The 16,976-nt window shown below is 42.9% G+C and overlaps 1 protein-coding gene across 2 annotated transcripts in view; it reads left to right on the forward strand.

The window, feature by feature from the left end:
• Nucleotides 1–6,300, forward strand: part of Pard3b (par-3 family cell polarity regulator beta) — a 986,773-nt gene extending 980,473 nt beyond the window's left edge. For both annotated transcript variants that reach the window (XM_077803361.1, XM_077803362.1), the window contains one exon: nt 1,704–6,300. In XM_077803361.1, coding sequence (XP_077659487.1) covers nt 1,704–2,061 — 358 coding nt within the window. In that variant the 3' untranslated portion in view covers nt 2,062–6,300. The remainder of the gene's footprint in view (nt 1–1,703) is intronic.
• The last annotated feature ends 10,676 nt before the right edge of the window (nt 6,301–16,976 follow it).

The raw sequence follows: 16,976 nt of genomic DNA on the forward strand, positions 1-16,976 counted from the left end.
AGCCTTACCGACGTGTCCATGGGCTGCTTTCCACATGTGCCCATGCTCAGGGCTTGTCAAATCTTCATTGATTTGAGGAAGGACGGGGCTGTTTTAGCAGCTCTGCAGATTACAGGGTGATTTTGACCCTCATTGACAGTGCCTGATTAACCACAGGCACGGTGCACTCACTTTCTTTCAAGTCATTTCTTTCAAGTCTGTACTCTGACATTGGAGAGCTTTTCATTAATTAATATTGTTGCTGGTTTTCTTTTTTGAAAAAAATCATAAAAGGGGGAGTAGTAAAAGTGGAAGGTGAATGGTGGTGAATATGAGCCCCGTTTATGGGACTTTCAGAGCTGCGAACAGAAGTCATGCCTTTATCCCCAGGCTAGACAAGATGCCGTCATCTGCACATTGTCTAGAGACACATCGCTTCGGTTGTAGCGATCGGATCAGAAGATGCTTCTTGTCTTCAATAGACAGATCCAGACAGGGCCGCTTCCTGTTAGTGTTTATTCTTGCCCTGGACCTCTGTGTGCCTGCCCATTACACAGGGTGGCTTACAGCTGGTTTCAATTTTTCCACCCTACTACTGGTTGGGTGGAACTTCTTGACTTTGTAGTGGAATTAATTATTTTTTATCAGAGTTCTGAGTGGGCATTTCTCAGCCCTGGTCGGGACTTTTCCTAGGGACTGTAGAGGGGAGGGCATGCTAATCCACCCAGGGCTGTGACAGCAGCCACCAGAGATAGGCCAGGACCACAGCCCATTGAAAGAGCACCTCCCAGATCTAGAAGGAAAGCAGGCGCAGTTCATGGGGACTTTGTAACTCCAAGTCACCTGTATGTTTCTGCTACCATTTCTGAGACAGGTTGTTGTTGTTGTTGTTGTTGTTGTTGTTGTTATTATTATTATTATTTCTTCCTTTTCAGATATACATGACAGTAGGTGTATTTTGATATATTATACATACATGGAGTAAAACTTATTCTAATTTGGATTCCATTCTGTGGTTGAACTGTGGAGTTACACAGATCATTTATTCATTTATAAACATAAGAAAGTATGTCTGATTCATTCTACTGTCTTTCCTATTCTCATCTGCCCTCCCTTCCCTTCATTCCCCTTTGTCTAATCCACTCCCCTTTGTCTATCCCCCTCCCCCCTTATTGTGTTAGCATCTACACATCAGAGAGAACATTTGGCCTTTGGTTTGGGGGGATTGGCTTATTTCACTTGATAGGAGAGACAGGCTTCTTCCATGCAAAAACCAGAAGGATCTAATGGTCCCAGGCTTAAGCGAGCCAAGCTCACTGCCTCCTTTAGGACACTAGTTCAGTTACTGTGAGAAAGGCCAACACAAGAGAGTATAAACCAGACAGAATGGTGTTTCTCTCACAAGTACCTGTTCAGGTGTAAAAGGACCTGGCTGACAGGGTGGCCCTGCTGTGTTGAGGACTCGGGCTTCGCCTCTTGTTTCTCTGTCTTCCTCAGCACCTGGTTATCGCCTTAAGGTCTAAAATGGCTGCTCCAACAGCCAAGAAGAAAAGAAGGGAAGTTTCCCACTCTTGTTTTTCAGTGAGCTGTCACTCCTGCTCACATCCCATTGGTCAGGCCGAGTCCCTGGCTACAGCAAAATGTCCAGGAGACTGCGGGATATGGTCTTCAGCTGGGGAGCCGCCTTGGCAGCCGCTAATGTGCATCTCTTCTTCTCTTTCCAGGGGAGGTCCAGCAGACCCTGCCGATTATCTGACAGCAGCACCCCGAGGGCTCTACAAAGAAAGGGATCTTCCCTACTACCCAGGGCTTCATCCCGGGCATCCTCCCAAGGGGAGCTATTCACGCCCCACCGATCTGAGGGTGGCAGATCTCCGCTACCCTCACTATTACGCACCCCCGCCTGCCCCCCAGCACAAAGGACCCTTCCGGCAAGATGTTCCACCATCCCCTCCTCAGCACCCAAGAGTGCCAGCCTACCAAGAAATGGGCAGAGCGGGCCCGAGAGGTGGAAGCCCCGACCAGTACCCCTACCGAACCCAGGATCCCAGGCAGAAGAACCCCATGACGGCAGCCGTATAGCTGAGTGCCACTGAGATGAGCAGCCCAGCAGGGGGGACATCTAGCCCAGCCTCTGCCCTTCCTAGACACTGAGGCCTTCTTCCTGTTTGACTCCTCCATGGCACAGATTAGCATTTTCTCATCGAGTTTGAAACACTTGACTGCTAATCAGAAGGGAAAAGAAAGCACAGGGGGTTTTAGGGTGAGGGTGGATTCAGAAGGAAGAGGAAGGATGGGGTCATAAAAGCGATACTTCCTAATACTTGAAAGGCTTTCAGAATTGGTCAGTTCAGAGATAGGAGCAACTAAATAAGTAACTCATGATAAGATTGACTCCATGGTGGCCCTCTGGCTAGACAGCCCAGCCAACGTGCACCCCCATCCCCGTAGAACTGGCAATACAGAGGTCGTCTCTGCCAGCAGCACTACCCATTCAGAGGCTGGGCCTCCGACCCCTTTATTGGAACCCTGCTGCCTGAAGAGGGGCAGAGTTGAGGCTGCAGAGGTGGGGATCAGTTTACTAAGTAGTTTTTTTCATCAAGAAAGAAGCATCAGCACACATGCCCAGTGACCTTCTTGAAATTTTTTTTCTACCCAGAGGAAGACTACATTTCTTAATAACCTTTCTCAGGTTCCTGATCTCACTCCCTTAATGTAAACATCTCACATGCTTCCTTGCTGTTGATATCAAAGTCGGTAAATGTGAATACAGTATTAGTGTCCTGGGAAGATGTGCAAGGCTAGTCGGAGCTCCTGGAAGGAATATATTCCAAGGACCAGTGGTCAGGTGATGAGCACTGACACTCCCAGGGTCCTCACCTTCCTGCCTCCCACATCCCAGGCACCAAAGCTCGGAGATAGCTGGTTTCAGAATCATCCCCAAATCTCCTGGCTTTAATTTTTTTTTTTTTAAACTGGAGCCTCTACTTTAAAGCTCTCACTTGAGGGTGAAAGCCCGCTGGTTGGGTTGCATGGGAAACAATGCCCTAGGGATGCCAATTCTAGACTCAGTGCCAAACAGTACCCATCTGCTCTCAAGGACAGGGAGGAGCTGACTGTAGCCTTTGGAAATTGGCCACCAGCAGGTAGTAGATGGACATGAATGATTGTGTGTGTTTGTGTGTGTGTGTGTGTGTTTTCAAACATGTGGGATTACCAATATGGAGATTACCAATATGGAAGACAAAAATGCTTTCTGAAAAGTTTGGTGAATGAAGCAGAGGGGAAGAGGAGAGTCGTGTGATTAAATCAATCTGCATCTTCTTTATTTCATTAACAAAAGTCAGGGCATGGACAAGGTCTCCACTGAGACATGAAGGTCTTATGACTTTGAAAAGCTGAAAACCTGCCCTCTAAGATCCTCAAGGAGACCAAACCCATCCCAGTCTCTTTTGAGCTTTGTAGCTATTTTCTATTTCTGGTTTCTATAAAATCAGAGCATCTAAAACTTACAACATGACCCAAAGGAGAACCCAAGCAAAAAGATTGAGAAACAGCAAAACTGGGAAGCAGCCGTTGAATGGCACAGTGAGGTTAAAATACTTTTAAGACTTTTTAATTCTTTCTTCATTCCCTCCCCCCCAAAAAAGTCTTTCAATTTAGACATATTTTGGCTGAGAGTAGAATACCTCCAACTGACAGGATCTAATAAATTATAGTATTATTGAAAACATAGAGTATCCATCTGTCCCAGTTTAGTCTTTTTTTTTAATTTAAAATAGAATTTTGTTACCAAGAATGAAACAACTTCTGGTTTGAGACCTAAGGAGTGTTAGTTACTGGACTTTGAGAGCTAGCATTTTCCAAACCACAATTACGGTGGCCTCTGAAGAACAGACAGTCCAGTTGGGTTTTTTTTTTGTCCTCTGTCATCTGTCTCAAGGCAGGTCCCCTTAAATTGTCTGCAATTTGTTCAAGAAGGTTGAGACTCCCTGGCCCTGCTCACCTGAAGATGTGGTGCAGGTGAGTGCAGGGTGCTGAATGCTACCTTTAAGCTAAGTCAACTTTAAATACAACAACAATAAGAAGAGGGAAATGTCACTTGTTTTGAAGCATTAAAAGTCAACTCTTTGGGATATTCCACATTTTAATCAAATATCTGTAGACTACTGGACATAGCCACTCCAGAAGGCTTCTCTTGATGTCACCTGCAGTACAGCCAGGGGGTGCAAGGTGAACACTCTGTGTCTTGGAGAAGTGGCCCCTGCAGTCAGAATGCCATGTTTTTACCCCAGTGGTGCCACCTTGGGCACATAATTCCTCCTGCACACAGGTTCGGGAGCAGGAGCTTCAAAGCATGGCTTCGTCTTGTACACAGTCAATAAAATAACTGCTAATCCTGAGGGGCAGTCAGTGATGTGAAGGTACTATGGAAGTGAACAATAACAAAAAAAAATAGATTATAACAGTTATCTTTTCTTGCTTGATGTATAACACACGCTCCATTTGATCCTGCCCTAAAGAAACTAACATTGTATTTGTGACAGAGGCTCCATCAAGCCAAGCAACAATTAAGAACCACTCAAATGTAAGCTTCATACATGCCTATCTACTGCCCCTCCAGTCGCCACCTCCCAGAGGTTACAGAACTCTTCCCAGCGTTCAGGAGAACACTGTTTAGAGTGCCTAGACGCCCCGGCTATAATCAGTAGGTGCCCAGGAACCACAAATAGTTCCCAGTGTATTTATGGCCTTGGGAATATTCTATCAGGTGTCCCCTTGTGGCATAGAACTCTAATAGCCCCCATGGGATAGAGTGGCATTCCGACCAACACACCTGTCTGCATACACCCACATGGTGTGGATCTGGTCATTGAGGACTCAAAATGATGTTTGGCTTTTTGTCATGAGATATTTTAAGGAGCCATATTTTTCTCCTTTTTTTTTTTTTGCCAGACTAGAAAGACAAAAAAAAAGTAGACCATTGAAAACCTTTAAATGTAGGAGAATTTGGTCCTCCACAAGAAAAACACAATATTTTGTTAATCCATCATGCAAGTAGGCTGTGGCACTATCCCTCTTGGTTTAAATTGTTTCCTTACAATATCAAATTAGTGGATGAGAGGAAAGCTCAGAAACAAACGTTTTCTTAAATCATGATTTAGTACCAAACAAGAATTGGAAAATGTTATTCTGAGGCTCATTATCCTTGGGTACATATGTGTTGATGGCATGGTAGAGATCCAGAGATCTGCTGTCACCATGAAGAAGCCCCATGCACACTCCCTGATAGAGGAGATTTGAAACTTCACTCCAACTTTACTTTTGCTACCAAATAAATAAAATTAAAACATGACCCATTACCTCTTCTACAGAATCATGCAAATCTTTAATCTAACCTACCTTCTGATAATTCAGAAGGACAGGGAAGTTCTTTCTCTGTTCCCTGATATGCACAGAGATCATGCCTAGAAAGGGTGCTTATTTTTCCTAACCTGTAACCGCAGCATTTATTTTCTTTGGAGGAACATCATAGAGTTTCAGGGGAGTAAAGAGATCTGGAAAGTTTGGTATTTAAAGGAATTCAAGTCTGTAAAGTTCCTCTTGGCATTAAATTCTGAGACCCACGATGAATTCCCTTCAAATTGGTGTTAAATTGGGTAGACACCCGACTGCTCCCCGAGTCCATGAGCAACACAAAGTCCGGACTTCATGCAATTAGGCAGGAGAAAGCTGGATTCAGAAATAGCCACGAGAGGATTTCTCTGCACTCTCAGTTCATACTGACTTAAGAGGAAACTATGCCACAATGAGAGCAGAGAGGGGAGTCTCCATAAGATCTTCCTACAAAGTCACCTTTCTGATAATAAAAGGAGAAAAAAGTTAGATATCTAAAATAAGCCTAGAATCTCACATGCAGCCACGACTTCTAAGTGAAGTTCTTTCTCCTTCATGTCCTTAAATAGTGACAGAATTACACACAATCTGACTTTCAAAGGTGGGCTTTGGCTGCTGAGCTCAGAATAGGAAGTGAACCAACCCTCAAAGACTCTTCTAGCCTGTCTCCTAACTCGGTTCTTCAGAAAATGTTCTGTTCATCCATGGCGCTGTTTACTGCCAGGACATAAAACAAAACCTGTTGTTTATACCATCACTTTTTCTAGTGTTTCCTGTGCTTTTATGATTACCAAGTCTGTTCATACATTTAAATTATGTGAAATCATATTTTGGCATATGGGGGTGAAGACTGAATTCTTGACAAACTTTTTAAGATTATCTCATTTGTACCACAGGGGGGAAAAAAAAACATTTTGGATGTTATTATATATGAGTATATAAATTTTTCTTGTTTTATTTTGCATTAAAAATAAAGCTTTATTCAGTCAGTAAAACATCGGAGTCTTGGTTTTCACCCACCACTGGATGGTTTGGGGAGTCTAATGAATAGGTGGGCCTGGGCCTGCTCACTCTTGCTCACATTCAGTAGTCCCCATAGCAATGTTGAAAAATAGCAGCCAGGCAAAGGTCAAGACGAAAGAACAACTGTCACAAACAGAGCTCCCCAAGAAGCAGGTATGGGCACGGAGATTCTCAAGAATTTTCATCAGACAGTACACTTGGATTCAATGCCTAAAACAAGGACGGAGGCCGGATTGGATAGAAAGAGAAACCAAGCAGCAATGCACTCCCAAAATGGGCCTTTGCCAACCCCCCAGGGAACTCTGGAGAACAATGATCCTTCAGAGTTGTCCCAAGTTGGGATGAGGGAACTGGACCTTAATGCCACTGGGTTGACCAGTAGTTGTGGGCTAACCCTGAAAAGAGGAAAGCCTCAGGTCAGGAAGTTGTCTTCAGCAGAGGGAATCCCCCAAGACTGCTGAGAGCTGGGGGCCATCTTAGGAAACCTTGATAAAACACTTATCTGTCTAGCATCATTTTGAAAAGGAACTGCTACACATCTTATGGGGTTGTTTTGAATATATAGAAGGCCCAATTGTATGCATTTCTTCCCAACTCCACATTCAAATATATCATGTTAGTAGCTTGAAATGGATTATATTGGGGGTATTTATCATATAGGAATTGGTATTTGCTGCAAATCAGGGAGCCTTCTTTTCCTTTGGAGAGTGAGTGTTAAACATTTATCAGGACGTCATGGTAATAACAGCCAAGGAAAATGAACATTTACATGTATGTACACCTACACCCCTTAAAACTTTTCTATGCCTGCCTACTACTCTACGTTAATCCAAAGTCCCAGGTCCTTCAAAATCTTCCCCCCTCTTCATTTCTCCTGGGTTTACATCTTGTGCTACTGTTTTTTCAAAGTACTTTTTTTTCACTTGATCTGGACACACATTTCTTCAGCTCTGTGCCATGCAGTGTATGATAAGCATATGTACCACTGCTCAAAATGCCCTCTTTGCCTCACCTGCTTTATCCTGTGAATCCTCGCTCATCCTTATCCTTATGATAAAGCTCATCCTGCTTTATCCTCCAGATAAAGCAGCTCTTTCTCCAAGAAGACTTGAATTCAGAAATTGAAGACTGGCTTCCTCCCCTGTATCCCACTGGTAGCAGGACTCACTGCTGGCCAGAGACACAAATACCCTGAGACCACGTTTTCAAGATTTCTTCATAACCTGGTTTCTACGGGAGATTCAACTTCCACCCAGCAGACCAAAAACACCACAAGACAGCACTGAGGATTAGGCATGCTTCAGCTGGCCAACATGGTCACAGAACTGTCACAGACCCTGGAAACAGATTCAACATCCTGGCAGGTGAAAGAAGATGCAAGACACGCTTAGGACTGTAGACATACTTTATTCAGGGGTGGCAGCAGCCCCCTAGCCTCCAACTCCTGTTTCATTTAGACCCCAGCCAGTTCTATTTTCCCCCAACCAGTTTCATTTAGCCCCTGCCAATTCCATTTAGCCCCTTGAGCCATTTCCATAGGCCTTTTTATTTATATGCAGGCCAAATATGGCACATTGTCAACAGGTTCCATGAGTGGGCACAGACTCACAAGCAAATGAATCAGGGTGTTCATGACCTTGGCTATCTACTAAAAACATAGCCTGCTGAAGCCTGGGTGAGGGAGCCTACATATAGACATTTTTGACCTTCCCAACATGAGCCATGTGGGATGCCCAGAGACTGTGATGGCTATCCATTGTTGTTAGAGTAGATTCCAGTTGAGACAGTATGATTCTGTTGCTGATAGTCGGAGCATTGTCTTTTTGAGCTTCTGAATTTCTGATCATCGAAAGGATAGCAACCCGCTCATTAGGCCAGCCAGTTCTCTGATGCTTTTCTGTGACTTATTCTTGGAAGCATTGAGTAAAGCCTGTTTGTCCAGCCCTTCTGACAAAGCTGACACCCAGTTCCCCACATTCGATCCCCTTCTGATTCCACGAGCTAGAAGGAGCTCAGTTATCTGAAAAAACAAGACTATTTCCATACCCCTCTTCCCACAGCAGCATTGGTAATTCCACACCGTATGTTACCAAGATACTTTCTGCAGATCCTCAATAAAACTTTTATTACCCGTATTACAAGGATTAGTTTCCAGGTCTGTGTGGCCTTCTAAGGTGTATCGCATTTGTAACACATTGGCTGGCTCAGACTCTGTGCTTAGGAAATATTTGTTGAATTCATTTGAATGAAGAAATGAGGTGTGAGGATTCTTTCCCCGAACTGCTACACCACTAACTTTCCACCTTGAAGCTCAAACCGTAAATCTCAAGGTCCTCTTTTTTGGAGATTGCCAGTATTACTCTTGAGGTGAAAGGTGTTAGCTCATATGGGCAGACCAGATTCTCATTTAAAACACAAAAAAAGCAGTCCAGGAGGCTGTCAATGCAGGGGGGAATGCATTATTTAGGGAGTAAAAAGACTTGAGTGAGGAGAAAATGTATTACTTACAACCTACTAAGATGGAAACACTTTTAGCCACAGATGATTACTATTATTATTGCATAATTCCTTGGATTTTAGGCAAGTGCTTTGCAAATCACTTGCTTTACTTGTTCAACAGTTGTAGATGCTGAGTTGGAATGACTCTTTCTGTAAAGAAACTGACTCTTTCATGAAATGGCACTAACATAAAGATTAAATGAAAGCTCTTTAGACATAGCCAAAGAAACTTTGTGTCTTAGCAATTGAAATTTCTTTTTTATTGGCCAGGTTTATTCTGACAAATTATTGTTTACATTACATACAGGTGTTTCATGTTCACACTAATTTTTTTTCCTCATACAGTAAAAGAATGCAGGTTCATACTAATTGGATAGTTGAAGAAACTGAGGTTTGAAGAAGTCATTGAGGCAACCCAGGTCTGCACAGGGAGAAGACAGAGCTGGATTTCCTTTATTCATTACGCAGCTTTTGAAACCTACTGTGTTCTGGGCATTCTATGCCCTGCTGGCTCCTGGATAGGCTGTCTGCTTGTCAACGCAGGTGGGAACCTCACCATTAAAAGGTCTGTCCTAGCATTATGCCTCATATCTGTGCCTTCCTCATCAAGGAACTCTCAGAGGTTGGTGGTCACGGTTTAAAATGCTTTAGCCATAAACATTGTAAAGCCCATTCTAAAAACCAACCTTTCAACTTTTTTTGGCTGGTTGTTACCAACCCTCCCCCATTCAAGCCCAAATACCCAAGTTTGTTGTATAATAATGAGTGTGTGACATCATAAAAAAATTTTAGTTTTCACTAGACCCTTTCAATCCTTGACTGGGCCTCCTCTGCCTACCCAATCTACTAAGAAATACAAAAATAAGATGACAATCACAGCTCAACACATTCTTCAGGTCAAACACTGCAAAGTACTGCAGAGGATCGTGGACATTCACAAGTCTTGGGTGCTACCCTAAAGGTCCTGAGTGTTGATGGGAAATAAAAATCACATTCACAAAATTATGGCATTTGCTAGTAAATAGATGGAACTGAAAACTATCATGATAAGTGAAATAAGCAAATCCCAAAAACTCAAAGGCAGAATGTTCTCTCTGATATTCAGATGCTAACACACATGGGGGGGGTGGGTATAGAAGTTCATTGGATTAGACAAAGGGGAATGAAGGAAGGGAGGAGGACAGGAATAGGAAAGACAGAATGGATCAGACATAACTTTTCTATTTTCAGATATGAATAGGCCACCAGTGTAACTGGACTTCATGTTCAACCACAAGAATGGGAAGTTATACTCGACACACGTATAATATGTCAAAATACATTCTACTGTCATGTATATCTAAAAAGAACAAATAAAAAATAAATTTTTAAAAAATCACATTCTCCAAGAGCCAAAACTCAAGGCTGAATGTGAGGAAGACTGACTGGGAAGGTTGATTTTGACCGTGGGTATGGACAGAATCAAGAAGGTCTGTGGAAGACTGAACAACTGAAGTAACCTTAAAGGATGGAAAGAATGTAAACTGCAAGCAAAGAAGAGTATTGGTTTTCTAGATAAAGAGAACTCAAGCATCTGATGGAGACAGGAACCTTGCAAATATGTGTGATTGGGTTGGGCGAGGATTGCAGGTCAATAAATAGACAGCTAATATCTTTTCAGTGCTTAGTGAACACCAAATACTGGCCTAAATATTCTACATAATTTGTCCTATTTAACCTTCAAACTTAGAGAAAACAGAGTCACACACGAACTAAGTAACTTGCTCTTGGAATTTCTGATCCAACAAAAGCAATTTCTTAGGGACTCAAGACTTACTTAGGTACTTGAGAGAATCATTTACACAAATGGATGTTTAAATAAAATTGGCCTGAGGAAAGCACCACCACTTGCAATGAACTGGAAAACTAACAAGTCAGTCCTAGAAAGAGGACCGGACTAATGTTAATTGCATGTCAAAGGCAACGCTAGCTGCTTTCCTTGCATTTATTCATTGTCTCTTCGAGTGAATAAGTTGAGCATTATCCCCACTTTGCAGAAGAGAAAAATGGAGGCTCCAAAAGCCTAATAACCAACTGTGATTATTAGTCAGGGAGCAGCTCTGATTTCAAATCCAGCTGTGATCCACATCCTCTGCTACTCTCTCCACCAATGAATGGCAGAGATTAAAAGTAAATCTTCGTGTAGTTTCTTTTAATTCTTCGGAGCTTACGTTGTGATTACCATTTAAAGTTATATGCAACACTGAAGACAACACAGAACATGTAAATGCAGATTTTGACATTTCAGACTCAAGAAACAGGCGGCCTCGTGTTCGTTCCACTATATATTAAATTATAATCTACATAGACAGCAGTTGTGAAAGGTATCCAGGCAAATAAGTTGTACCTCTGGTGGAAGTCAGACAGGTAGATGAAACTTTGATGACTTAATTCCCCCAACTATTAAAGATATAAGCAGACCAGGACCCAGAGCTGGAGAAAGGCTGTCAGAAAATTTATTAAGAGCCTTAAAGTGCAGGGCCATAATTTCAACAGGTTATCTCGCTTCTCTGGCTAATTGTTTTCCAAGGTTTCTCGGCTCAGAACCATTCAGCATTCTTATCACCTGGGAAATGTGCATGCTGCTTAGGATATTTTCCAGCGTGCAGCCACCTCTTTCCTCCAGTCATGGCTGTATTTTTGCTCAAAGAGCTGTCGATTAGATTTAAGAGCCACCCCAGCCCCACAATGTACAGTCTTGCTGATATTCAGAGTGCTGTGGCGTCGCCCTTTGATTTATGGAGAGTGAGGCTCAGACCCAGCCCCGCGCTTTATTAAAGCAGCTCTTAGGCATATTAAACCTTCCCAGCTCAGAGGCTCCGGAGAGCTCCACCACCTAGGAGTCAAGATCCCTTTGATAAGTCGCATTCTGGGTGATTGGAAACCCGGGACTTTGCTTTGTTCCCTCTTCCTCTTGCCTCCTGACCCCCCAGGTGTGAGAAGATGGGTCTGGAAGAGGCCATGGAGACCCAGGCTCAGCTCTGCTCTCTCGAGGTGGCCTTTCAATATCTGTTTTCTGACCCTTTCTTGACCTTCTCAGTGTGACAGTGTTTGGCCTGGGGCTGTTCCTCTTCATGGTGATTTTTTTTTTTTCCTTTCCTGAAGGCTTTTAAGGGGAAGCATCAGAGAGGTGTGGCCCCACTGCTTTGGGACCCACTTTCAAAGGCACTTGCTCTCTGGACTGTGTTACACAAAATCAAACCACAGGATGGAGGTGCCCAGCAGAGAACACATTAGATCAATAGGTATTTGCATATCTGCAGGCAAAATGTCTGGCAGATATCAAGTGGGCAAAAAAAGCAGGCTTTGCCCCAGAACATAGAACTTTGCCTGTGCTGACGTCTCACACACACAAACCAGGCCCGTGCACCTAAGACTGCAGGATGGGAAACTAAGCACTTGTTGCACCCATGAAGTTGAGAAGCAGTGAGGACCTTCCCAGATACCTGGCACTGGGACATCTCCATTAGTCCTTAGTTGTGTTCCCAGCTTCCTCTGAACTCATTGTCCAGTGACCTCATGGGAGCAGGATAGATAAACAGAGTCACATTGGACCAAGGTATATAATATTGGCAGAGTATCTCCTCCCTCCCCCAGTTTTCAGGGTTAGGATGAGCCATTCAAGAGTGAGGCACTGTGGTGGATGGGTTACAATTGGCTCTTGCATCAACAAGCTCGGTGACCCAATGAGCTAATGACCATCTGTCACCCTCACCTACCTGTCTTTAAAGTGGCACTCATCATGCTGACCTTGCAGGGTGGCATGAAAACCACAGTAGCATGCAGTACATAAGTTGGTACTGCATGGTACATTACTTGGTACTGATGGTGCCTTCGTGTTATTTACCATAATTAACCCTGTTTTTCACAAAGAATCTGATCTTAGGTGTTACTTAAATAGCATATAATCATCACGAGAAAGCTATTCCCTTTCCAATTTTCTGCTTATAGCAACATGATAAGTGCTGACCAGTGCAACTAATCCAGCCTTACCACCAACTGTTAAGAGAGATTTAGTCGAGAGCTGGCGTGTCTTGAACACCGGTCTAAAGCTTGCTAATCTCTTCTACCAACAGAGAGCAGGCTTCAGACTTCCATAGGCTCTAACTCGAGTTTAGTAACATTGTTTTGCTTTTGTTGTATTTAATTATATGATTATCTCCCTAGAACAAAATGATCCTGGGATGTTTTTTTCCAGTTAATGAAATAAATAAGGTTTTCATTAAAAATAAAATTATTTAGATAAACATTCAGGGAATGATGGTACAGACGGATGTAGTAATAATGCTGGTGTGCTTCAGAAGTTTGAAAATGAATGCTGAGCCATGGAGAAGTGTCCCAGAGGTCTCTGAGGCTTCCAGAAAGAGCAGCTTCTGAGAGGTGCAAGCTGTGTGGCTGATCTCTGACTCCAGGGTAAGCTAAGGGGGGATGAGATGAGGCCTAAATGTACTGAGACTCAGACTGTGCTGTCCCTGTAGGTGTCCCCCAAGGGGCATCTTGCCTGGCCCCATTCCCTTGCTCTGGCTAGAATCCAGCCCCCTGCCTGTGGGTGCTTCTTTGTTCTCACTTCCCAGCAGTGGGTGACTTCAAGGCACTGACCGATCCTCCTGGAAGAGCCAAAGACAAACCAGACTGTGCCCAACCACAAAGAGCATCAACCAGGAAGCTTTCCCCTACCCCCCAAAGCCAGAGAATTACACTAGCATTAGAACAGGCCTCAAAGTCATCCAGTCCAATATCTTCAACCACGTTTTGGCCCTATTATATATATATACTTTTGTGCATAAATAAGTTTCATAAAATAGTATGTATGTAATTCACTATTATATACTCTATTCCATTTCTTTTTTTTTAAACATCTGGTCAAATCCCATAAAATGATTTCATGACCCATATGGATTAAAACCCACAATAAGAAAAAAAAATGTGAACTCATCCAATCCCTTCATTTTGTAGTTGAAGAAAGACCCAGAAAATAACATGAATTACTAAAAGTCATCCTTGTGACTATCATAACCACACCATATTCCTGAAATTGAGGAAAGACCATATTCAAATAATGTGGTTCCAGTAATAGGTTAAAGAGAAATTGGAAAAGTCAGACATGCAATCCAAAGGTCTAAAGAACTAGTCATTCTGTTGGAAAATGAAGTTCCATCTGGTGGTTGGATAAGGTTCACAAGAAGCTGAAACCTAGGGAAGATCCAAAGCTTCTGAATCCCACCTCAGAAATTTCATGCAAATTTGTTGTTTGATTTTTGCAGGCCAGGGGATTGAACCCAGGGCTCCAGAGCATGCTAAGCAAGTACCTCTGCCACTGAGCTGCATCCCCAGCCTGGAATCTACATATGAACTTGAAACCACTCAGGCATCTGAGCCTCATGATGTTGGATAAACAGCCTAAATAGCCTAGCCCCACGTGTCCTGGACTGACAACTCCCAGCTTCTATTTTTTCAACTCCAGTCTCTTTTTTCCCCCCACCTTGATGACAGTCTCAGTTTCACCCCCACTTTCAAAGCATCTGTATTAGTTCACAAAGGCTTGCCACAACAAAGTACAAACTAGCCAGCTTGAAACCAAAGAAGTTTATCTGCCCCACTACTGGAGGTTAGAAGTCCAAAATTGAGGTGTCAGCAGCTTTGCTTCCTTCCAGAAGCTTTGGGAAAGAATCCGGGTTCCTCTCCTAGCTCCTAGTGATCATCACCAACACTTGACTTAAAAACACACACTCCAATCTCTGCCTCCATCATCACACGACCTTCTACTGTGTGTCTCTGGGTCCAAATTTCCCACTTTTTATAAAGATGTTAGACATTAGATTGGGGCCCCTCCCAATCTAATATGACCTTATTTTAATTTTTTTATATTTATAAAGATTGTATTTCCAAGTAAGTTTACATTGAATTACAGGAGGTCTGGACTTGAATTTATCATTTTAGGATACAATCCAACCCAAATCTGCCCCATCTCTGCACCCCTCTCTCAAAACCTCCCCCAGTATACAGGAAAGACTCATGTTCATTGAATCCCCAACAACTGCCTTCCATTCATTTCTTTCTTGCTTGCTCACTTTTCTGTTTGTTTGCGTTTTTTTTTTTTTCTTTTTTCATTCTTTACCAAAAAGATCACAATTTTCTTGGGAGACTAGGGAAAAGTGGGCAAGGGATGGAAACAATATATGTCCAACCAGATTCTGTGTTGTATAAAAATAAAACACTTTCCCTTTGACCAACAACAAAGGATCAAAAATGGCTGGGGAATTCTGAGAAGTGTTTGATTTCCTGATACAGGTAGCACACCTGATTCCTTCTCCCTTACCGCTCCCGGCTCTCTCCTGCCTAGAACCTAGATTTGAGAGCTAGAAGCACCACAGCCACTTTGCAACCAGGAGGTGATGAACATCAAGATCGGAGGCCAAAACTCAATGTGCTAAGCATCATGATGCAGAAATAACATTTAAAATACTCAATATTGAGCATTTAATATGTACCAGGTGGGGGTTATAAGCACATTAACTATAATAATCCATTTAGCTGAGTATATTATTTTCTCCATCTGCGAAGGATGAAACTTATATGAACCATGAATCTAGGCAACGCCTTCACTATTAATCACTAGAGAAAAGTCTGGGGGTCCTGATGTCATCATTGAGTTGCTATAGGGCCCATTTTTATTTTCAATATAAACCAGTGTTGGTTCGGGTTTCCATTACTTGCAACTGATTTCATTCTTGGCTGACAGTGATATTACTCCATAGGGTCATCAAAATGATTAAATGAGAAAATATGTGTCTATAGATGGAAAACAACAATCAATAGAGTTTAAAACACAGCCGTTCTCAATGAATAATTGGTGTTAATGTTTAACTGTTTTATGAATAATCAAATCAACAATGTGGTGGACAGAACAGTGTTCTCCCAAAGATGTCCTCATCCTAATCCTAGGAACCTGGGAATACATTCTGTTTCACAGCAAAAGAGACCACACAGCTATGACTAAGGTGATGACTTTGGGACTATCCAGGTGGACCCAATGGAATCACACAAGTTCTTAAAGCAGAGAACCCTTTCCAACTACAGCGAGAGAGATGCATAGTAGAAGCTTACGTCTCCTGTGATAGAAGCTCAGAAATACAGTAGCAAGAGGAGCCAAGCTCAGCTACTGCCTCTGAGGTATAGGAGGCTACATGTAAGGACCAGAGAGAGGGTCTAGGTGCAGCCAGCCAGCAAGAAAGTGAGTGCTCTGTCCTACAACTCTATGGAATTGAACTCTGCCCATTCCTGATTGAGCAAGACAAGGAATTCTCCCCTAGAGCCTGTGAGAGGATCATGGCCCTGCCCAAAATTTGACAGACCCATAGTGGACTTCTGCCCTACAGAACTGGAAGGTATTGTAATTACATTGTTCAAGTTTGTGCTGATTTGTTATAGTAATAATCGAAAAGAGATAAATTAATAATGGAATTTCAGACATAATTCAAAAGTTTTGTTTAGGGGATTCAAAGAAGCTGGTTACTAAGAGCCAGTGGGATTTCCTCTTGCCAAGGAATCATGTAGATTTTTGGTATGAAGCTTGTTTTGACCAATGGTACAGCTGGTCTTGTTTTAAGGTAGTGTGTGGAGCTACCCTGATGGACAACTTAAGGGATAGTACTCACATGGCACCAGGGATGTCAGTCATACAGAACAGAGTATGAAGAAGGATCCCTACAGCTGTGCCATGCAGTGGCCCTGCTAGTCAGAGCCGGGTGTGGGGTCATAGTGAGACTAGTGTTTAGAGTTTGGAGGACCAGAGATAAACAGGGAATGTCGGTGCAGTATTATAGAGCCAATCTCTCTGAAAAGCACCCGGCTCGCAGTCCAGTGATGTTGGTATTTGATAATGACTACAAAATGCCACCTTCTAATGTCAAAAACTCCATTTTAAAAAGAACAAAACAGAAAGCTTCGTGGGTTTCTCTCTCCCAACTGAACCTCCACAGTCAGATAAGCTGGGGTCATTGTGGCCCTTATGTGGCCCAGTTTCTTTCTCTGTCACG

Source organism: Urocitellus parryii, chromosome 1, assembly GCF_045843805.1.
Source record: "Urocitellus parryii isolate mUroPar1 chromosome 1, mUroPar1.hap1, whole genome shotgun sequence".
In the NCBI taxonomy this organism is placed as follows: Eukaryota; Metazoa; Chordata; class Mammalia; order Rodentia; family Sciuridae; genus Urocitellus; species Urocitellus parryii.